Source organism: Indicator indicator, chromosome 8 (genome assembly GCF_027791375.1).
Source record: "Indicator indicator isolate 239-I01 chromosome 8, UM_Iind_1.1, whole genome shotgun sequence".
Taxonomy (NCBI): domain Eukaryota; kingdom Metazoa; phylum Chordata; class Aves; order Piciformes; family Indicatoridae; genus Indicator; species Indicator indicator.
This window is the reverse complement of record NC_072017.1, coordinates 36460655-36485080: the sequence shown is the minus strand read 5'-3', so window position 1 is coordinate 36485080 and position 24426 is coordinate 36460655. Positions and strand designations below refer to the sequence as shown.

The window sequence follows — 24426 nt, the reverse complement described above, 5'->3', positions numbered from 1 at the left end:
AACACCCAACTCACTGGCAGACTTTAATGACTAAAGTCTGGCACAAGTCAGGAAGACGCAAGACCTTTTCACATCAAGACAACCGTTCTGGGCAGGCAAACTGGAAATAGCTCTTTTTCAGATATCCTTCTTTTTCTGTCAAGTAAAGATTTAACCAGATAACCACATCTCACTACACTTAGCTTTATACAGCAAGTTTCTTGGCTTTTTTCCTTCTCCAACCTGATAAATATTCACTAATTTATAGTAACTGGATCTACAGAAGAGATCAACTGACAAACCTCAGAAGCTTCACAGGTATCTGAAAGTGTGGTAAGAGCCTTATCCACAGGACAAACATCGGAAGAACAACCACTAAATAGGACAGTAAGGAAACAAAACCAAAACAAACTGCTTAATCTCATTTTGAAGACACTACCACACTTTTCAGATGCTTGATTCAGTGCTGGAGCACTGGGCTGGTAATATTTGGCCTCCTGCCTCTGAAGAGCCTGTGCTGGATGCTGAAGTCAACTCCTGTCGTAACAGCTTGCTATTTATAACAACTGGTTGTTGAAGGACATGTGCATTGTTATTTCAAAACCCTTGGGTCAAAAATGGTTTTGGGGAAAATTCCACTAGCCTAAGACACAACAAAAAGATATTTTTTCATGTTGTTTTATGCAGCTGCTCAGCCCACCCTTCTTCATACTGTATAAAATAAGACATAGGATCACAAAACTCCCATCTGGACAGAGCTGGGGTATTCAATTCAAGGCAGCAACTCATCACCAGAAGGAGACAATTGACATACATTCAGTTCTTTGTCAATGCTGCTTTCCCAAGTAAATTCCTACCAAGGAAGGTTCTTCAAGTCCCTGCAATGAAGAAGGAAGCAACAAACTCCAATTTACATTCCATATTCAAATCTATACTGTGAGTTGATACTCACTTCTTCAAAGAAACTTAATCTCCTACAGCAATATGCTGGAAAAGCTCAATGAATTCTGCAAACATGGATGCAGATTCAGAATTTCAGGAGATGTGTACCCAAACAGGCAGCTGTTACTATATACATACATACAAGCATTATTGTTTTCAGTGCCATTAGTGAAGAATGTTTATTTTGGTAGAGCAAAGTTAAAATTTAACTTCTGCACATTTAATTCCTCCTCAGTTCAGATTCAAATGCTGCTTCTTGCAATTCATACTCCATAAGCCACTCATGCAGAGCATCCTATGCCAGTCAAATTAAGACTCTGCTTTCAATTCCTTCTGTAAAGTTTGCTGTGTTCCTATCTTCTCCCCAGCCGTGTCAGCAGCTAGGAAGACCATAGATGGAACACGTTTGGCAGCTGCAATGACCCAGATGCTGAAACTGGAGCCATCTTCCCAGCTGCAAGAGTTGGGCTCACATCCGAATCCTCAGCTGCTGGCTGTCAAGCTGCCCTCAAGCTGTGCCAAGCACACATCTCAAAGCTTTGACCCAAGTGGGGCAAACGCTCTAAATCTTTGAGGCCTGCTGACAAAAAGGATAATGAAGACTAAAGGTTTTAAAATTAGACAGTGTGGGAAACTAAACACCCTTCCCCTTTTCTCTTCTATTCTGTATGCTTTTCCCCAGTCTCTTTTCCCCTATTAATAGTTCAGGAAAAGCTGACTGGTGAGAGCAGGTCTAAGGTACCACATCCTAGTCTGAGGTACTAACAGAAGATTTCCCATCACTCAGAAGCTGCAGAAACTCTTGTACAAATCAGGAGCAACTAATTAACATCCTACTTCTCACTGATTTCATCATGATCTTGAAACCAAGAAGGGACTTGTATACCCTACATGCCTTCTATACCCACTGAGGAGCAAAAGAAAAGGCTTACTTTGGTTCAACAGCCTCAGTGTGTTCAATCACCACTATGCATTCTGATCTAGATTTAAGGGAGAGTATCTGAAGGTTCAGCCCTTTACCTTATCACTGCTTATCCTTACACAGCACTCCACATACTGATAAAATAAAATAAAGTACCTCCACATGGCCTATTTCCTACTGAGATAAAGAAGTCTCTTCTGAAACAGCAAGCCAAACTCACAAATGCCTCTTTCAGATTTGTTGTATCTATTATAAATATATATATAGTACCTGTTAGACCTCCTAAAAGAAAAACATTGTTTTAGAGAAAGTTTGGGTTTCTAAAAGATCACATTTAATAGTGAAAAATATTTTGGATATTTAACCTTAAATAGGTTTACAGCAAGGCATTGGCTAAGTGTTTCCAAACTACAAAATGTTCTTCCAAGTAAAAGAAGCAGCACTGAGTTAACTCTGCCTAAATATTGTTGTAAAAAAACAGACACAACAGTAATACATGTTCCCATTTTTAAGTATTACTGAAAACAGTAGTTCTGAAAATAATTTCACCCTGCAGAATTTAAGTCACTAAACTGATTTACAGGCACTAAGAACCTTCAAGTGAAACAGACTTCAGATACAAGAAGCAGACTGTATTTTAGGGAAACCAATTCAATTTAACAACATATTGGGGTAAAGGAAAGAGACTGTCTACAGTAACATTTCTTTCCTTAACCCTTTTGTTTCAAGACAAGCAAGCCAAGAAGATTTTGAATTAGGAACAAGGATCCAATAAACAACTTTTATTCCAATGATATTCCTTGTATGATCATGTGCAAGGAAATTAGCACGTATCAGCCTCAGTTTCTTTATATGCAGTCAGAATTAGATGTTGGAGGAGGGAGGAAGAGGAAACTTAAATAATTCTTCATAATTTCTTTAATTAAAAAAAAAAATATATATAAGCACTTGGTTTGCAGATCCAAAACACAGAAAGTAAAAGGTGGTCACTACTCAGTTGAACTGGAACTCCAACCCTCATGCCCACTTGCTCTACAGTTTTTAGAGAAAAGGCAGTATTTGCAGCCCTCCCACCAGGAATAAAGTTGCAAAACAGAAGGTACCTCATATCACCAGACACACCTATTTGTTTACACAGCACAGACTCCAATCTCTCAAAGTACTCACCTCCAGTAGTAGCGTAGCAGTAAAAATGACACTTAAAATGAATAGCCAGTAAATGAAGCAAGTTTGCAGGATGCTAGAAAGCATGTGCAAGCTTTCACCAGCTTCCTAGTTTAGTTATCAGAACAGACTGCCCAGGCAAGTGGTGGAGTCACCATCCCTGGAGGTATCTAAAAGACACATGGATGTGGTGCTGAGGAACACGGTTTACTGGTAGTAGCTTAGCAGTAGTGATGGGATTGTGAGCTCTAGGTGAGTGGTTACACTTGGATCTCAAAGGTCTCTTCCAGCATCAACAGTTCTATCATTCTATGATTTGACCTTTCAGAATAGAAGCCACCTCTTTTCTAGAGCACCTAGGAAAAAGAAGGCCCCTCACTGGCATTCCAAAATGCTGGAAAATACCAATACGAATCCTGAGTTCTGCTTTTAAATGCCGTATTTGGAACCTTCTGTCTAGGTGACAGCCTGCCACTGCAGGATTATTTGATGTTTTCCTGTTAAACAATATGACATTCAAAAAATTATTGTTCAAGGCACTGTAATTTCCACCTACAGATTAGCACTGCACTTAGGAGAAACCCTAACAAAACATCTTTCTGTCTATCCACTGTGACATTTGCCAGAGTGAAAAGAGACTGCCACCCAGTGGGCTGCAACCAAGCACATGAGCTGCAAGCTATCACATTCAACACAGAATTGTTGAAAACTTTATTTTTAAGGAAGTGTGGTTATTTTTTTTAGAATTTTTCCCATTAACATAATAATGTTTCAAATCCATTAACTTCACTTGTCAGCCTGTTCTGCATGTGAAAAATCAACCTTTACATGAAGGCACTGTACATGAAGGCTTTTCAGAATTATCAGAAAAAAATTAATCTACCAAATCAAGCTCTCACCAAAGAAATAGTTACCTAGTGCAATCACTCAGTTCAGAGGTGTGTTATGTTCTAAATGCAGTTTGTGCCATCCTTGGAGAGGTTTAAACTGAATTCACATGTAGCCTGGCAATGCTGAGTAGCACGGACAGAGAGTTTGACACCTCTGGAGTTCATTTGTATTTATAAAAACCTTCTCCGGTCTTCTTGCCCAGCTTCTTTTCTTGTACCAGTTTGTTCAGGAGTGGGCTGGGTGCAAAAAGGGGATTGTTGGGCTCTAATGCATGCCATCCTGGTAGAGGGAAAGAAGTGGCTAAATTAGAAACAGTTCTGTTTACATGCGAAGGCAACAGAGATCTGCATCTCCTTAGAAAAACATGAAGAGCTCAGAAAACTGAAGGTGGTTTTCAACTTATTCTGAACTGAGACCCTACAGTACAACTTCAAAAAGAAAGCACAGATCAGCACTGGTAATTATGAGCACATCTAGCACCTAGTATTTAGGCATAGTCTATTCTTATAATCTCCATAGCTGAGGATTATTAATACTTAAAAAAAAATAATTAAGGAAAACTTTAAAAAACATATTTAAGTACAAGGAAACAAAACAGAAGCTATGATGAACAGAAATTCAAGTGGAAAGAAATTCCAAGCTGAAATTCTACCTGTGAAAGACATGGTCACTTAGAACAATGCAACACTGCTCCACAGTACTGACTAAAATGAAAAGAGGCTTCACTGAGGATGTCATTTTGAAAGTGACATCCTGCCTTGGAGAATATTTAAGCAGCTGGTTCAAAACAACGCAACGACCATCAACAAACTGTCACCCGTTATGGGGAGTTTGGTGACTGCACTGACACACATCCACTTATCAAATGAAGTGAAAGAGTCATGGCATACTTGCACCTTTTAAAGTATTTACTGGGGTTTATTTCCTGTGAACAGGTTATTTCCTATTAATTGAGAGTGAAAACATAGCTGGCAGAAAAAAAAAAAACATAGCTGGCAGGGAGTCTAATCATTTGTTGCTTTTCATCAGAATCTCTTACCTCCAAGTACATGTCCCTCTTCCCATTGATATTTTTTTTTTTAGTTACATAAAGCTCCATTAATACTATTACTTTTCACTGGAACTTGGTGAGATCAGCAAACCCACCATTTTTTCTACCCTCATGTACGAAGGGAACAGGCACACAGTACAAGTGCTGTACTCATACAGCATTCTGAGCTGAATTCTCATTCCCTTCTCCTCAGCAGTTAAAAGGCTATGCCATAAGCATTCAGTTTAAAACTAATTAAAGAGTCAGATTTTCATTAGAACATTCATCTACAATTTTGCTAAAAAGGGGGAAAACAGGAGAAAATAAGCATGCAGTACCATCTATAATGTATTTAGTGGTATCCAACCCAACATAGTCCAGCAGTTCAAATGGACCCATGGGATAGCCAGCCCCAAGCTTCATAGCAACATCAATATCTTCCTTTGATGCATCTCCTAGAGAAAAGATTGACAGTTTGATGAATAGAGAAGACTCTGCATCTACTTGGCACCACTAATAAATAATTAACAGAGTGTTATTTCACCCTGGTGCAGCTCTTCACAGAAATCTCTGCACGTTTCAGAACCACAAAAACTGGAGTCAGCATACACATGCTGAAGTACAAAGCTAAATCTCTCTCTCAAAAAAAAGAAATTTAAAAGAAGCTCTGCAGGCCTGCTTTCCATTCTTCTAGCTTCCTCTAGCATTTCCATATAGATCACTACACTACTGATGGAGCCACAGCTATGGTGCTCAACCTGTCAGACTAGAGAACGAATTGGTCACTAAGAACTGAGAGCTTCTTTCAGAGGCAGCTGAATAGTGGAAGGAAGGAAAGATCTTAATTTCAGCTTCAGAAGATCAGCAGCAGCTTCTGAATGCTACAGAGGACACAGCTTCCCTTACTCCACAACAGCAGGTAATACCCAGCTGATGGACAAGGCAGGGATGGGGAGCAGAGCAGAAGCAGCTGAGTAACACAATGAATTAAAGCAACTTTTACCAGAGGTTACCCATTGGCACCAGATGGCAGATAGGAATGACCTGAAGAGACTCTGCAGGTGCAGTTAAATTTGTGATTTCCAAAATGGTTTAAAAAAATATAATTACAAATTACCAGAAATTTGTTACTTCTACTTCAGTCTGTGCCTATGAAAATAAAAACCCTGCATTGCCACACTGTCACAGTTGACATTCACCTCATTCTGGGGTGAAGTATGCTCCCAGTGTGCTGGGAATGCATACTTACTAGCGTCATGAAAGCAGAGGCACCTTTACTGCTTATTTCTATTACATATTTTGTTGAAATCAGTGCACTTCTTTGCAGATCCTGTTAAAAGGATAAAGTTAAACAAACCCCAGAGGTACTTGTTAAGTAACGTCCATGCTTGATGCATTCAGGTATTCAGGGTGTCCACAACCTTGGCAGACACAGCCTATGCCATTTATATACCTCTAAGATCAGAGGATCTTAGAAATACATTTTCAAAATCTCTTGTAACGGCAACAACTTCAGTGGAATTTCTGTATGAAGTAATAATTTTTATATATCTCCTTTTACTCTTTAAAGCTGACAATTTGATTTTATTTTAAACCACATTTCTGAGAAACTGCGAAGATGAGCCTTACTTAGTTCTGACATACATTCAGTTCCCCAATTCAAACACAGGTAAATCCCTAACTCATTTGAAGCTGATGCAGATGTACATAATTTTTTATCCACAGAGTTGTCCCACTTTGTCAAACTTGGGACTTGGCCACCTGACAGTACAGAGTTTTGTTACAATACAATTAAAAACAGTAAAATGGCAAACAAGGGTTGTATCCCTAGCTCATATAGTCTCCTAATAAAAGTAAGACTTCCACAGAAACTTGACTGACTGCTTTTTTGAGGGTTTCTACTCAGAACAGGGCAGTACAGACCACCACAGAGTAATATTTATAATATGCCCCCTGTTTAGATCACTAAACATGTAAACATACTAAAGGTATTTCAACTATGCAAGGGCACACATTTAACCCAATATTGTACAAATAAAAGACTCAAGGACTGACCCAATAAAATGGTATTTCAGTGCTTGGGGTTGCCAGGAAAGGGACCCAGTTTCATACTAATGTGGATAACAATCTGGCTCAAATGTCTACACTGAGAGTTAACTCAAAGGGTATAATAAAAATTTAACTTGGTTCAATGGAAAACATGCATTAGAAGGCAGCCATCAGGCTTTTCAAAACATTAACCAGCTTTCTAAATAGACTTCATTAGAGTTAAAAATTCATAAGCGAACTTTAACAAGTTTGGAAATATCATACTGTTGAACAAAATACAAACAGAATAAAGATTAAATCAAAATATTGTTTTGCTTAGGCAGAAACCAGACAATTCTAACATACAATCTCAGTGACTTCTTCTACAGTTAATTAAAAGTTCTATTGTCTCCTGAAATATGCATAATGATATGCATCACTTAGCAAAGGCATTTTGTACACACACTGGAACACTCATACATTTTATTAAAATTGTGACTTTTTCTAGGAGAATAATGCCCCCTCACCTCCATGCTTTTGCCTTTCAAGTCATTAAATTTGCTCTTTTCTCCCTTGGAGATGTAATTAGGTACATCTGTTGATGGATAAACAAGTAGTGTTGGTTTATATTTTTTTTTTCCTGGAGATCAAACCATCCTTCCCATGTGCTATAAAAGAGATTTTTAATATTTAAAGCATATTTGGTGGAATCCTTATAATGGAGTGCTTTCATCTGTAAAAAATCAGTGATTTCAAAAACAAAATGTTTCAAATGACATCCTTAGTAGCAGGGAGCTGTAAGCAATGCACTTGAAATAAAAGCAATTATACTCTGTAATTTCCTCTTCATCCACTACATTATAGGCATGTTTCCTTTTTGAAGCGATTACCAATGCTCTGAAAAATTGAGTGGTTCTTTGGAGATTTGTCATTATTTCTACCTATCCTCAGTATTAACATAACAGAGACCATCAGTGAGATGAGAGTTCCTCAAGCACCTATGTTTAAAAAAGGATATAGAAGATGAACAGGGTGTTTCATGGGGCAATGGTTGAGCCCAAATCACTTGTATGTTTAGCACTGTAGGGTGACACTCAGTATGTACTTCAGGTGAAAACTGGAGTTGTTTGTTCACAAGCCAAATATAAGCAAACTCTGGAGAACTTTGCTATGGGTCCCATTGTGGGGATTTTCAACCACTTTCATTAACATCTCTCAGGATGGAGAGAGGGAAGCTCCTGATTAGCTGGCAGAGAGTATTTTTACAAGTGCACTGCACACACCTTGCCATCTCCAAACCAGAATCTTTTCCCACCACCAGAATTTCCCACTCAAGTAACTAGTATCTTCTGACTCTGCATACACTGACATTTCAAACTGAAGACGAGGTGTTCCCAGCTACACATGCTGGTTCCTATTTGATGTTCATTGTTGACTTCCAGCCGTTAAGGTCTGAAAGTTTTGAGGGAATCCCAAGGCTTTTCTGAAGGAATATAATATTTAACAGTTATTTGCCAAAACTCCCTGAATTCAACATCCCAACAAGTACCTCTCTCAAAAAGACGAACAGCTTCCATCAAGTAAGGCACCAAGAGACGGTTTACAACAAACCCTGGAGTATCCTATGAGAAAGTAAAAAAGGGATTTTAAATAAACATTCTTTACCAGTACTACACTCAAGGGCTACATGATAATTTAAGTAAGTACATGTAGACACTGAGTCACCAATGCTGGTGCTCTCCAAACCATACTTTTCATAATTGATCTGCACAGTATTAAAACACAAGAGAGGAATTTCACAAACAAGGAACGGCACAGAAACACTCACCATGAGACTGAAAACAATAAAACTATCACAAGCCCAACTCAATTAATCTTAAAACAATTTAGTAAGGTCAGCTGGCAAATGCCTTTTCTTTACCAAAATTCTGCTGATAAAATTTCCTGAATGATACAAGAAGAGCAGATCCAACAGTTTTTTTTAGTTGGCTCACAAAAAAAAAACCCCAAAAACCTCCTAGCTAAACAGTCTGCTTCTCTAGTAAACCGTGGTTTTGAAAGTTAGGATCACTTCAACAACAAACACCAACATTAGCAATGGAAAGAAGATACGTGCTGCTAGAAGAAGAAATTAAACTGATACAGGACCTCTTTGATTAAAGAATCAATATAAATACAGAGAAAGAGCTTTGCAAATATAGAATGAAAAATAAACACCTGAAACAGTAGTAGTAGTTGAAATAATACTATCTCAATATTTAATCCAGAGAATTCCAAGCAACTTTTCTTCTACAAACAGGAATAAAAAAAATTTAAAAGGACCAAAAAAAAAAAAAAAGTTCAGACATTCAGACTGCATTGTCCTCTATCCAAGCTGATTTATAACTGTAATTCATCATATATTCTGCACATCACATACTGCAAAACTGTGACAGAAACCGGGGGGGAAAAAAAAAGTCAACTAAGGCCACAGAGCTATTTAGGAGTACAGCCAGAATTAGCCCAGAATCCAGACACTGAATGACTGGCAACTACCAGATTGCAGGGCCCTCTCTTTATGAACAGATGTCTCCTGGGGGCTATGAAAATCAAGGCAAATAGCTTGCATAAAGCTACCCAGACCACAACTTATTGGATTTGGAAAAAGTGGGCTTAGGAAGTAGGGTGTTCCTCTAGAGGGAAAAAAAAAAAAAAAAAAAAAAAAAAAAAGAAAGAGAGCTGCAAAGCAATAGAAGATTAATATGGGTCTAATTACTTCAGTGTTAAGAAAAACTTGCAATGAGAACACACCATGGAGGATTCATCCAGCTACCTCACAGTAAAAGAAGTAACAGTCTTGTCTGTAGCAGGACTAAAGATGAGCTCCTACTTAAGCTCTCCAGTCCAGGCTTCTGCAGGACTGGAAAAGAAAACAAAATGTAAACCCCAATACTTTTGGGGTTTTTCTGCTCTAGAAGAGATGTTTCAATCACTCTACTTCGAGGGACTTGTGGGTGTTTTCTTTATCAAAATGCTATTAATAGGGACGAGAAACTGGACAAAAAGCAGGCTGGAAGTTCTTGAAGTGATCTTGTATCTACTAAAACTTACCACCTTAAAATTAATAGTTTTTAAGAACAGACCTTCTGAACACTATACAATCAATATGCACTCACCTTACAACTGACAGGACTCTTCCCTAATGCTTTGCTGAAATCCATAAGTGATTCAAAAGTCTTTTGGCTGGTCATTGGAGTCTTGATGACCTAGGCAGAGGGAAGGTAAAGAGATTGCAAGAATATTTATGATCATACTCTTATTTCCCAGTACAGCAACAATTAAATTGTAATCCAAAGGACTGATCAGAAATTCACACTTTTGTTTTGCAAAAAAAAACCCAAAATATTTCAGTGGATTTATAGGTAACAGACACAGAAATTTATTTTAAAGATAGATACAACATTTTGCACACTTTGAAACTAGGTGTTTAAGAGTTTCCCACTCAGCCAGTATGGACCGTAAAAGGGATTGTCCTTTGCGACCATATTTACCCATTATAGTGTAACAAAACAAACTTTAAATGCTACAAAGTCTCTGCTGCCTTGGGAAACAGCAACAGCACCACTAGAGAACCACACTGATAGAGTTCCTGATACACAGCGTTGTGCCCAATGTAAACATGAGATTTAATTCTGAAGGAAACAGAAAAATCTATCTTTCAAATCTGTGACAACCTCTTAGCTTTGAGTAGGACATTTCCATGTTTATTCTCTTCACAACTGAGTCTTGTCACACATAGTTATTTTCAATACTTAACTGAAATGCATAAAGTCATTTACTAAGAGATCTACCCTCAACCCCACTCCCCCAAAAAAAAGGAAGGAAGAAAAGAAAGAGACCTGACAAAGTTGAACTGGTTTGTGATCTGTGTGGAAACTGACCTGTGTGCTTTAACTGAAAACTCCTATACATAAGCAATTATGGCTGACCTCCTTGTTCATACCTTAAGTCACACAGAGATTTCCTCTGACTGATGTAAGGCCAACAAACAACTGCTGCTAGGACTGGGGAAAAGCCTTGTTTCTTGGCAGAAAAAAAGCATTCTTTCACTTTGGTATCCGATAAAAATATCTGAGATACTTACATCAGACTGTAACAGTTTCAAGAATGAGCTTTTAATATGTACCTCAGAATTTTGAATCATTAGCACTAGCCTCTTGGATTATTAGAGAAAGAAATCCCCTCGAAGCTAAGTGCTTCTGAGCAAGAGATCAATAATGAAAAGAGTAGGTAAGACTCAAAGGCACTGCAGGTTTGTGATCCATGAAGGATAGCTCCCATGACAGATGACTGACAATTTCAGTAATATTTTTCATAGCTTTTGTGCACTTCTCTTGATTTTTCCCTCTGTACCTCAAACTGAAACATGTTTTACATAAAAAAAATGTTGTTTGACCACGTTTGTCAAAGCCAAGCTTGATTTACAGCAGATCTGAAACATAAGCAAGGTTTTGAGAAGTGCATTTTAAAAGTGTATTGTGTTTTAAAGTTTTTCATCAACTGGAGTGACTCTGGAGTAGAACATTTGTTAGGTCGGGTGAAAAAAAACTACAAATTGATTGACTGCAGCATCCAGACAGGGATTGCTCTGATTTGTTTGGGGCAGGTTTGGGTTTGGGTTTTTTTTTTTTTTGTGGTTATGTTTTTACAAACAATAGGTATCTTCTGTATTTTTCAACTCTTACTTTAGATTTCGAAAGCCTATGATTTGGTTTAAACTTAAGACACGACAGAACATTTCAACCACATAAGTAACCAGCAAATAGTTCTCATAACAGAAATCAATAAAAGCAGAAATCAATAAAGTGTATGTTAACCTACAGAATATGTTAAATGCTTCTGTTATCTCTGACAATACCTAGAGAATTCCTCCCTTTCCTTCTTACAACGTTTTCTCAGAGCATTTGGAATATACAGGATGCAATACTAAGCTAACCAAAAAAAAACAACACATGGGTACAGGTTAGTAAGAATTTGCAAGTGTTGCAGCCCTCATCAGACTCATATTCTGAACCAAATTCACTTTCAGTTAACAGATTCAAACATTTCAAAAAGGGGAGGAAGAGAATGTTAGGTTTGAAGACACAGAGCAAGCAACTGCTTAATACATATTTTAATGGGAAACAAGCAAAAAAATTCTAATAAAGTAGATGTCAGGTGTTCAAAAGGCAGGCACAACATAAGAGCTCATCACCAAAGCAATACTAGAAATATTCACTCCTGGGAAAGAAGAAAAATATTTATAGCATTTATGGGCATGAAGTATGTGAAATTTTGGGGTAGAGCTGACAAAAGTTTATTTTCATTTATGCAAAATTTCTAAGTTCTAGATGATCAGGGTCAGCCACAGCACAGGAAGGTAAGAAAAAGAAGAGAGACTTGTTTGGGTTTGTTTTCTGCAGTGTGATCTTCACTTTGGAGGCTCAGACAAACTCTTGTATCAGGTTATTTCTTATTCTCCTCTGCACTGCAGCATTACTAAGAGGTGCATGATGCAGCTAAATACAGTATGTTTAGAAAAGATATCTGAAAGAGTTATGTAAAAACTCTGTACACTTCCTTAAAGTCTGGGAAATACTGTAATGCTTCCAGACAAATCGTCTGGAATACTGAAATAAACATGATTGACTTCATTTCAAAAGTCACAAGGCAGTAAGATTTCATCTCACAGTCATTTTCCATGGCCAATCTCGTTTTGGTGGTGTGCACTAATAAGACAGGGAAGAACAGGCACAAGCTTGAACACAGAAGACTTCATCTCAACATGAGGAGAAACGTCTTTACAGTGAGGGTGACAGAGCACTGGAACAGGCCACCCAAAGAGGTTGTGGAGTCTCCTTCTCTGGAGACTTTCAAAACCCACCAAGTGCATTCCTACATGCACTTGGACTCGAAGATCTCTTGAGGTCCCTTCCAGCCTCTAATGTACTGTGATACTGTGAAATTCCTTGTCAGTCATTGGATGATTTTGTTTAAGCTGTCAGCAATTCTTATTGCTCACAGAATTATCAGGGTTGGAAGGGACTGCAAGGATCATCTAGTTCCAATCCCCCTGCCATGGGCACGGACATCTCACACTAGATCAGGTCGCTCAGAGCCACATCAGCCTAGCCTTGAAAAGCTCCAGGGATGGGGCTTCTACCACCTCCCTGGGCAACCTGTTCCAGTGTCTCACCACCTTCACGGTGAAGAACTTCCTAACATCTAAACTAAATCCACCCTCCTGTAGCTTGGATCCATTCCTCCTGGCCCTATCACTACCCAACACCCTAAAAAGTCCCTCACCAGCTTTCTTGTAGGCCCCCTTCAGATATTGGAAGGCCACAATAAGGTCTTCTCAGAGCCACCTCTTCTCCAAACTTAACAACCCCAACTCTCTCAGCCTGTCCTCGTAAGTTTACCTGCATGCCTGAAATGGTCATTATACATAAACAGCACCTCTGCTGCCAGTTCAGTGGAGAACTCTGGTGCTGTGCCTTCAGGCTGAAAGACTTACTGCAGTCTCTTACACCTGCCCGTCAACAGAGACGGCACTAACCTTTTATCATTAGAGGCAGCCCATTCCTTCTCAGAAGAGCTGCAAGCTGAGGTCTACTCTGTCATAAACTGGATTTGCAGTGATGACAACTGCATTGCTGTGCTACAGTGATTACTATGTTGATGCTGTAAGACACTTACCTCCACAAGCTTCATCATAGGCACAGGATTGAAAAAATGGAGGCCACCAAATCGGTCCTGCCTGGTGGTTGAGTTAGCCATCTGTGTGATTGGCAAGGATGAAGTGTTGCTGGCAAATATTGTCCGCCTGGAAAAAAGAAGGATAGGGACTGTATAAAAGACAGCTATTTTTCTGACAGTGGGAGATTGATGGACTAAGCATAAATAAACATCCACCGGCCAACCAACCACAGAAGTCTCAGAAACATCCCTGCAGATTGATCCCTGCAGTTCCTTTCTTGAGGTATTAAGTACAGCAACGATGAAACATGGAACCATAGAATTGTTTCAGTTGGAAAAGACTTCTAAGATCATTGAATCCAACCATCAACCTAAGACCACCACGGCCATTAAACTTTCCCAAACAACCACTGGAAGGGCTACGTGAGTTGCTGACTGTAAGAAAATTTTTAAGTCCTCAACTCTCTTCAATTCTTTTAGCAATTCTGAAAACCTAATGGCATTTTTTTAATGGTTAATCCTTTAACCGGCTACGGAAACCAAATCATTTGCCATATGAAAAATGCACTTTGGAGTCTTAAGAAGAATTTGGAATCTTATTTTTTTAATAATGATCAGTGGTTGATATGATGAGCAAACCTACCCCTAGAGCAAAGAGACAATGAGGGGCGGGGGGAGGAAAGATAAAAACTGCCATGCATAGGATACTGCACAGGATACGTAAAATGGCAAGAACTTTAAGACATATGAAGACCTTTTCAAGACACAAACCAGATTCACTAATTGCATTTTATAATTATATGAAGGTGGGTTGCTTTTTGTTTCCTCCAGAAATATCTGAGAACCTCAGTAGCCCTGCAACACTGAAGTTGAGCACTAAAAAGAGTATTCAGAGTATTCTGCATTTCATTTTTGATTGTGCAAGACCGATGCATCTAAAAGACACTTACCTTCACTGAAAATCTGCCACTGCACACAAAGAATTTAAATACTGCCATAAAATTTAAACACATTGATTTGTGAGCTGTAATCACTGCTAGGTTTACATCTGGGTTCCCTTAAAGAAAAAGATTTTACCTCAGCCTCTGGTGTGCAGGTGAATACTGTAGCCTCACACAACATAAATTCTCGGAGGCAAAAGCATCAAATTTGTATTGCATACAAAGTCATTTTATTTACACTTTTTGCTCTCAAAGCCACTTCATTTACACTTCTGCTCTCATCAACCCATTTATTTTAATTGAGTTTAAACAGAATTTATGTGTCTCTGACTTAGAATTACATCATCCCTGCTTCAGATGACAGCAGAGTTGGAAGGTTTTTGGAAGCAATAGAACTAGGGAAGCCCCAGTGATGCTTTTCCAGGCACCAGTGTGCTTTCACTTGGTGCCATCTAGTGGGTCAGGAGAAGACACTAAAACCATGGTCTGACAGAAGAGAAAAATACCACTTCAATAGAACTGACCCTTGAAGCACAGCTCCATTCACAGCATCACAGAATTAACCAGGTTGGAAAAGACTTTCGAGATCATCAAGTCCGACCTATTCCACACTGAACATTAAATAACACTTCTTTTCCACCAGTTTTATAACACACTGATTCTAACACAGTGACCAGTTCCTGGCTGTGCTTCCACATCCAAAGTTAAGTCCTAGACCAAGAGGTAAGAGATGCTGGCAGGCATTTCCACCACTCAGAAGTAGGCAAGAGCTCTTAATGTGAATACTCAACAATTCTTTTGTCCTATTCATCATGATCCTGTTTGGGAAAGTGCTGCAATGTTTGAACACCTACAAGCCACAAAGAACATAGGGATACTCTATTAAAAAACAAACCAGCATGACCTTTCATAACGGAAACATGAGACTGAAACAATCAAAGAGGAAAATAGAATTGAAGAGCAATGCTTTATTGCCTGCTCTGATGATGATGATGATCTACCACCACAGCAAGAACTACCACACCAGGAGGATGAATGTAACACTGGGAGCAATGTAATGTACATGAGCAATTCTGCAAAGCTCCAAGAACACAAACTAGCTGTGCTCTCAGACATCCAAGAAAAGCACTTGCTGTTTCACCTGGACAGTTATCCTGATGAGGAATACTCTGAGTTCCCAAAGCTCTCTGGGGTTCCCAAACTCTCCTGACTCATTACATTTTCTCTGAAAATTCAAGAGAAATTCACTCCCCACCCCGACGTAACACTTCTCTCAATAAAGAACGACTCTCCCACTCCTCCACTTAACAGATTCATTTTCACAGGAATTTTAGTTCTTTTAGGGAGAAAAAGCAAGAAGAATTAAGTTAATTGTGCTTTGTTTTTTAATGCAACCATTTGGGTTTGTGCTGTCTCCAGATTTATCTTCACTGGAGAGACGGTCGTAGTGCAAAAACAGGAGACAAACAAGTACCTGTGGCAGCTGAGGTACGGGACACAGTACAAAAGAGGAAAAAGCAAAGTTCCAGGAAGTTTATGTTCCAAAGGCAACAATCTGAGCAACAGTAACACACAGCCCCTTAAGTTTCCATCAGCTATCTTGGTGGTAATGCCTGACATTTGAATGAAGACAAGTCCTCCCTCTTCAGAAGCCTGGTCTTTCTTGATCTCTGCCTATAGTACCGACTTCACAGTGCCACCAATGCCCAGCACCCCAGAGGCAAAGCTTCTCCTGAGACTCAAAGCTTTCTTTGAACAAAACTTGTCTTCATTACCATCAACCACAAGTCCACCACTTCCATTAAGCTGATACAGCAGTCAGTCCACATAATAGTTCCAGAAATTTTGACATGTTGAATCTTAACAAGGGTTGGAGGACACCCACACTAACAAGAAGAGTTTTCCATACCACCACAGGGCTGCGTGGGATGAGTGAAGCCTACTGCTTCCTTCTAATGCACTGAAAAACACCTACCAGATATTTCTGCCTTTCCCCACGCTACTGACACATTTTGCAACTCCATACTCCTCACATAATTACAAATTATCCTAATAGCCAATATTTTAAACACTTAGCTACTAAGTTTCACTATTTTAGCATCTTTTATTTTCATCTAGACTTGCTGCACTGCAACCCATATTCTTCACCATTCTCTTTCCCTCTCTTTATCCTACATGTAAGGTACCTGTAGGCTTATCATAATTTCCACTTCTCTTGTCCAATGCTCTTTTCCCCAATCCTGCAAAATCATGCTTTTTGCCACAGGCAGGAGTATATCTGAACAAGTCCCAGAACTTTTTAACGATCTTTAATGCAAAATTTAATGTTTCAAGGCAGCTGTGCTTATAAACAGCTCAATCTCACAAAAGAGAGCCTCAGGGTTCCAAATATACATATTATTAAATAAGGCTCCAAGTCCCTGTGCCTGCTTTTCCTTGATAACTGGTTCCAGTTTGCCACTTAGCACACTCTAATTTGTTCATTAGTTTTCTCTGCTGTAAAAGGACAAAGACACAGGCAACCAAGGGTCTGTTTTCAGAAAATAAGCACAACCTAATCACGATCAGGTACCCTGTTAATTGACAAAGGCAAGTACTTTTGTCTGTCAGACCAAGGGCAAGTTACCCTGTGCTCAGTGAGCTGCTGTTTGTCATCATTTCATGTTCTCAGAAGTATATGAGACAGCTTGAAAATCTCCCCAGGCTAACACATCTTGTCTGGACCGTGCTTTTGCCAAGAAACGTTGGACCAGATGATCCTTGAGGTCCCTTCCAACCACACTCTCTCCCCTGACATTAAATGCAAGCTGTGTTCTTTAGTTAAGACAGTCTAGAACACCTCTTACTCAACACCCCCAGATTTCGCTGCACTACCTAAAACCTCAACATGCAACCAGTCAAGGTCTTGTGATCTTGAGTCATCTACTACAAGGATTAAGCCTCTAAAACTGCATGCTCAGCTTACAGCATTTTTTGGGTTGGACACAATTCAACAGTAACTTTCAGCAGTTATCAAACATAGTTCAAAGACAGTTCCATGGACTCTGAGTGAACACTAAGAAATTATTTGCATTTTTATCTGACCCAGTAACGAGCAACGAGCTGTTTCCAAACTTTCGCTGATGTTGAGCTGACTGTGACAGCTGAGATTTCTGAAAACTCATTTATGCCAGGTGCACTTGCAACAATCATCCCAATTCTTTATGTAAATATGGGAACACGTATATTAACCACACCTCAAACTTATCCTACTCTTGAGCGCTTAGATTTGGATTTAGATTTGAACTTGCCGAGTAGATGGGCTAACCATACCCAGGAGCACATCAAATGAAGCAATGCAACAAGTAAATAAACCTGGTCAATACACCTGGAATTGTTTGCAACATATGCACCTGGCACAACAACTGCTCTGTCACCTGACAGCCTGGAGTCACTGTTTTTTTAAAAAAGCAGCTAAGGAAATGCACAACTAACAGTGTAAGAATAAAAACAGAAGATGGAAAGGTCTCAATTTCAAAATGTAACAGGAAAAATACACATACTCTGGAGCAAACTTATCCAGCCTCTTGAAGAGCTCATTTTTAACTTCCAGATTCTCCACAATGGCCTCTATCACCAGATCCGTGCTGTGGACCACTGCTCCTGCATCTGTGCTTGTTGTGATGTTCTTCAAGGTCTTCTCAACAAACTCAGCACCAGCCTGAAACAATTCCAAGAAGTTGCAACATCTATTTCCAGAACATTCTCAACTTCATTTTTTACATGAAAATCCCCTTATGTGCACTGCAGTGATTCTGAGCCCTGAAAAATTCAGTCTGCCACATTTCCAAATCAGTGAGGAAGTTCCAACTACACACAGATACAATGCTTTCACTGGCAAAATTTTCCTAGCCAATCAAATATGCTTTGAAGGCAATAGGAGATCTTTGAATTCATTCTGCATAGAGAGACACACACAGCAACAAATAACCCTTCAGATATGAATTTAGATGCATCAACTTCCCCACAGTCACTTGCTGTATGTTAAGTCTTTCTTACTTAAATGCCAGATATTTTATACATCTAATTCATGTTACTCCAGGGTGGTTAAACTTGCATAACTTGCACTTGCAGGTAAGTGCTCAAAGGTCAATTAAGTTAGGATAATTTGGCACCATCTCACAATTAGCTTGTGTTTTAAAAAGTCACCAAGTTGTCTTAAATCTTTATCTCAAGGCTGAAGGAAAGAAAATAAGGTAAGGCATCTTTCAAACCACCTTGAATCAAAAAGGGAAAATCCAGGTTCTTCAGCATACTCCAAAAAGTTTTAAGTTATTGTACTAATATGCTCTATAATGTCTAACTGTAAACCATATCAGAACATCATGATGACAGGTTTTATTCTCCTAAGTCTTCCTAGACGAATAAAATAGATGTCAACCTCAGGCTTGTCTGCAAATTTCTTCTTTGTGACTCTCTTCAAACTCTCTTCAATTCCTTTTGTAGACTTCTTAAGGATTTCCTCTGACTGGTCTACTAACACCACAGCATGACCACTGGTTGCTGCAACCTGAAAGTTCAAAAAGAAAAAAAAAAAGGGGGGGTGGGGATGGGAATTCAACATCAGTATCATGAAACAAGCAACCATACTACTCTGTGTTGGGGCAGCTAAGACACCAGGCAAAACTAGGGAAAAGAGAGCTAAAAACCACTGAATGTAGACTTTCACACTCTGCTAGAAAAATCATACATACCCGCACAAAGTTGGGGCAGAGGGGAAGCGATAAAGGTTTCAAACTCCCTAAGGGAAAAGTAAAAAAAAAAAAAAAAAAACCACACCACATTTTTCCCGCAAGCACCTGCAGACAGCTGGTTTTTGTGGCTATGCCTAGAGAACAAAACAGCTGTCTTGAAAAGAGCAAGTGGCTTAGTGGTGATTCCTGGATCTTCTAAGGAAAAGGGCTGTGGGGACCAGAACTGAAATGCTGGCAGGGTGAGCAGGTGACATAAGGGATGGCTAACCCTGTGTTCATGGGCTAGTGCAGAACACAACTCTGCTGCATGTATGTCCCTGAAACAACAGGAAGGTGACAGTGGAGCTGGGAGCAGCAGTGAAATGTTTGCTACTCAGGGACTTTGCACAGACCTGAACAGCTCACAAACTCTCCTTACTACTTATACTTTGTACAAACACAGGCTCCACTACACACAGCACTACTGACTTGTCTTTTTGATTGGTATTCAATTAATTTTCAAACACATGAAGCCACCTTCTCATATTGCAACAGCCTGTTAAAAAAAAAATCAGCTGTTCATTATCTATTACTTCACTATTGTGTTTCTCTTGTTATTTAGAAAAATCCAATCTTCATTTTCAGAATTCTTGAATTAACAGAGTTATAACATAATTGTGGAAAATAAATGTTTAAAACCAGTCAGTGGGAGTGTATTTTAAATCACACAACTTAGGAGGTTCCCTTCTGCAAACTTTTACATCAGACCTGGCACCTGGAGACTAAAGACTCTCCCCTGCCCACAAGACTTACTCCAACAAATCTAGCTGAAATGAGAAATAGAGAGATATGTCCTGAAGAAAAGCAAATGCTATTCTCATCTGAGTTGTCTCACTAATCCAGCAAATAAAGAAAAAACAGACTGCCACTGGACAGCAGCAGTACAGCTTTAACAAGGTATCAGTCTCCAGCTAGGTAATTGTGGTGGGTTGAAACTACCACAATAATTAATGCATTTTCACTACAGCCATTTCATAAAAACAAACGATTGGTCAACAGTGTTTGGACTTGGACCCCACACACTTCATCCATTGCTGATCATTTACAATGGTAAAGCAAGAACCTGCACTCTTCAGAAGAAAAATCAATACCAAGCACATTTGTAAGAGATGCTTCACTGGTTATCCATTTACAATTATAATCCATATCCAATTACAATCACTAACCAGTTGGAAAAAAATCCTAGAAAAAGTAGTATCTCCTTTTTTCCATCTCATTCTTAGCATATTTACATGAGCAGGAAAGGAATAAAAATGGCAAAAGGTCCTACTATCTCCTTGCAAGTCAAATACATGTTCACTAAGATCACTGAGTAGTAGAGTCTGAACAGTAAGAAACAAGACTGCTGAGGAGTCAGTAAATGCCTTTCTCGCACAGAATTTCTTTTCACATGGCAGAATCATAAATTACAAACTCCTGGTTTTCATTCACACATTTTAGCAGAGGTTAGCTTCTCCTGACAGTATGAGAAAACAAGGAAAGAGATAGCTCATGTTTTAAAAGGGAAGAAAGGCTTTATTAACAGGGTACAGAGGAGACTCCACTCAGTGTTATAATAATTCATTTTAATTTCAGATTGACAAATTGGAGATGGACAGCCAGCAAAACAATCTTTGGTCCCTAACAGTGGTAGAAGACTGCAACCCCTGTTACTGCCAAATACCAGATGTGTTTTTCTTGGCCAGCCACTCTGAAAACGTACAGTCTAACAGAATATGCAGACTGGTTCACTGTCCCTGCAGAATTAGAACCATTGCATAGTGTACATCCTCCTCCTAAATAAGGAGAACTTCCTTCAAAGCTGTTCTTTGATGCTTCCTTCAGTAGAGGCCCAAAGCTCTAATTATCAAGGTACAGAGAAGTGTTTTTAACAGACTAGTTATTAAACAACTAGTTAATTCCTTATGAAAAAAAGTAAGTCCCAGAGATTTGACAGGAATGTGAGAAATCTTCAGTCCTGAGAATCACAGAATATTAGGGGCTGGAATGGACCTCGAAAGATCATCCAGTCCAAGCCCCCTGCCAGAGCAGGATCACCTATACCAGATCACACAAGAATGCACCCAGGCAGGTTTTGAATATCTCCAGAGAGGCAGACTCCACATTCCCCTGGCAGCCTGTGCCAGTGTTCTGTCACTCTCACAGTGGAAAAAATTTTCCTCGTGTTTCCATGGAACTTCCTATGCCTCAACTTTCACCCACTGCCCCTTGTCCTGTCATCTGACATCACTGAGCAGAGCCTGGCTCCATCCTCTTGGCACTCACCCTTTACATATTTATAAATATTAATGAGGTCACCCCTTAGCCTCCTCCTCTCCGAGCTAAAGAGCCCCAGCTCCCTCAGTGTCTCCTGGTAAGGAAGATGTTCCACTCCCTTAAGCATTTTTATGGCTCTGCACTGGACTCTCTCAAGCAGTTCCCCGTCCTTCTTGAACTGAAGGGGCCAGAACTGGACACAGTGTTCCAGATGCAGCCTCACCAGGGAAGAGTACATGGGGGGCAGAACCTCTCTCGACCTAACCACACCCTTTCTAATACACCCCAGAATGACACTGGCCTTCTTAACCACAAGAGCACACTGTTGGAAGGAAATCCACTAATTAAAATGAAGAATTGCTATTTATGAAATCCAACCTGTCAGTTTATACCTGGGGATTACTGAACACTCCAGTTAGTTTTTGTGAAGTCTGTGAACTACCCTGGTATCTTGGGCAACAGGCTCTTTCTGTGAATTAAGTAAATACCTAAATCTTAATTCACTGACAGGGCCTGTTCAGTCTTCTGTCACAAAGCCATCAAGTTAAAGGTGAACTTGAAGGCCAAAGGCCTGAAATTAAACAACAGGAAAAGAAGTGCTATTTAAATAGTAACCATTTCATAATTCTGGAAATGACTGACAGCTCAATGTTCATTTTAGCTGCTGCATTCTACTTGAATAACCTACAAAACTACTTGATCTGCTTCCTTGGCAAGGTAGAAGCTTCTTTCTTGGAGCAACATTTTCAAAATACTGCTACACACTCTCTGTTTTATAGATACTCCACACACTGACTTCAGAACCAATGTAAACAACTCCAAACATCAAACTTGGTTCTTGCCTACCCATCTGAACTGAGGATGGGTGGATTAGGCAGGCAACAGTAATTTGAACACAAAGTGTGATATACACGGAGAAGTTCTGGTTTGGGTTTCTTTTTTAATATTGCTCCTGCCTTGTAGATCACGATGGAGTTAATCGAGTAGTGACCCAACTCGTTCAAGCTGGCCAGGCCAGGCCAGCACCGGGCACCTACTCGTGACGCGCCTCAGGGGAAGGAGAGCGGAGCAGGGCTGCCTCGTCCTCCCCTTCTCGCTCGGGACGGGCTGGAGCAAACACTGGAGCCGGGCTCAACTTGAAATAAAAAAACCTAAGTGGAACGCAAGAAGCGAAGGGGACTCCAAGAGCAGCAGGGTGGCTAGAGCAGAGGTTCTCCGCCCGGGAAGGGGCCCCAGCTGGCAGCGCAGCCTCCGGGGGAGCCGAGCACCAGCGCGGTCCCCGCCTAACCCCACCGTCCCGCAGAGCGGCGAGCCCCAGACCTTAGAGAGCCGTGAGGGGCCCTTACGCGGCACGCCCGCTCCACGGCCGCCATGCTGCCGCCTCCACTCACACCAACTCTGCGGCCAGACAGGGCCACGCTCACCTGAGCGATGCCGGCGCCCATGAGGCCGCCACCGATGACTGTCACATGCTTGATGATCAGCTTCTTGGCGGCCGCCGTGGCTGCGGCGGAGGAAGCGGCGCGTACGAAGTGGCGAGTGGCGAAAGCCATAGCGAAAGCGGGCAGGCGGCAGCGCGGAGCAAGAGGCAGCGGGCCCAGGCGGGGCGAGAGCTACGCTCCGCCCCGGGGAGCAGCGGCGGGGGCGGCGGCAGGTCCCGCGGTTTGTTGGGCGCTGCCGGGAAAGGCGATGTAAGTCCTTCACCTTCGCTACTTTTGACTCCTTAAGAGGAGTCAGGTAGCAACAGCAAGGTTAACCTCCCCCCCTGTAGGCTGGCGTTGTCGCCGGCGGCGGGCCTGAGAGGCAGGGACTGCTCTGAGTTCTGCCCTTCGCAGCGGAGGTCACCGCGCTGCCGTCAGCGTCTTCCCCCTCCTGCTCCTTTTTCTGGGCGTTAAAAGCACTCCGCAATAAAAGTGTTTCCGAACTAGGCGGAGATTTTATTTTCAGGCACAAACTATACAGTAAGCCAAAAAATAAATCAAAATACTTATAAATACTAATGGCTGACCCTACATAATTTTCCATCTTAATTATTGCCAGAACAATTGGCACTTAAGTTAGCAGCAGCTGACAACTGAGCAATGATAGCATATTTCACTTCAGTCACTATCGGGGTAAGCATTAAGCAACTTGTTTCTCCAACCAAAAGGAAAGGAGTATCCACACATCTCTGCAACATGCACCAAAAATCCAATGCAAAATACTCTCCCATTCCTCACTCTGCCTCATCTGACAGCAGATCAGCCATGAGCAGCCAAAACAGTGTACTCACTCAGTGTACTGTTCCTTGTGTATATGAAAAACAGCTGAGCAGGTAAAGAAATTCCCTAAAAAACATAGTGCCATGCCAAGTTATCTGCAGTCCAGCTCCAGGGAGTAGGACACAGGAGTCCCAAGCACAGCTACTGCTCCCCAGTGCCTCGCTCTCTGGACATACCAGTACTCGCACACACTATTGCCCCAAAGGTGCACAGTTGTGTCCTTCTCAGCCCTCCCTTTCTGAGGGCAAGGATCTCCTGCCTCTACTTGGGCTCTCTCTGGGCCCGAGGCCCCAGATCTCCACCCATCCCCCAAATCCCAGGCTCTCCCTGGGCACCACCTTCCCTCTCTCTTCTCCAACCCCTGCTTGTCAGGAGTTAAACAAAATTACACCTTGACTCTATCCAGAATTTTCTTTCTCACCTTATTCCTCAGGCTGTTCATCTCCTCTTGGTGGCAACTCAATTTGCCTTATATCTTCTTCAACTCTACTGTCTCCTTTCCTTTTACTCTAAGTAACTGTTT

General features: G+C 40.6%; 1 protein-coding gene across 2 annotated transcripts; it reads right to left on the bottom strand.

Annotated features, from left to right (window-relative positions):
* Nucleotides 1–2202: 2202 nt before the first annotated feature.
* HADH (hydroxyacyl-CoA dehydrogenase) lies at nucleotides 2203–23202 on the bottom strand. Of its 2 annotated transcripts, none has more exons than XM_054382919.1 (8): nucleotides 23067–23202; nucleotides 19035–19163; nucleotides 18157–18314; nucleotides 13674–13800; nucleotides 10112–10201; nucleotides 8492–8578; nucleotides 5267–5420; nucleotides 2203–4177 (listed from the first exon to the last, which is right to left on the bottom strand). In XM_054382919.1, exons 1-8 carry the CDS (start codon nucleotides 23193–23195, stop codon nucleotides 4059–4061), a joined length of 993 nt encoding a protein of 330 aa, XP_054238894.1. In that variant the 5' UTR covers nucleotides 23196–23202; the 3' UTR covers nucleotides 2203–4058. The 2 variants fall into 2 exon arrangements, with proteins under 2 accessions (XP_054238894.1, XP_054238895.1); XM_054382920.1 differs by having other exon boundaries at nucleotides 5267–5383; nucleotides 8506–8578.
* Nucleotides 23203–24426: the final 1224 nt, after the last annotated feature.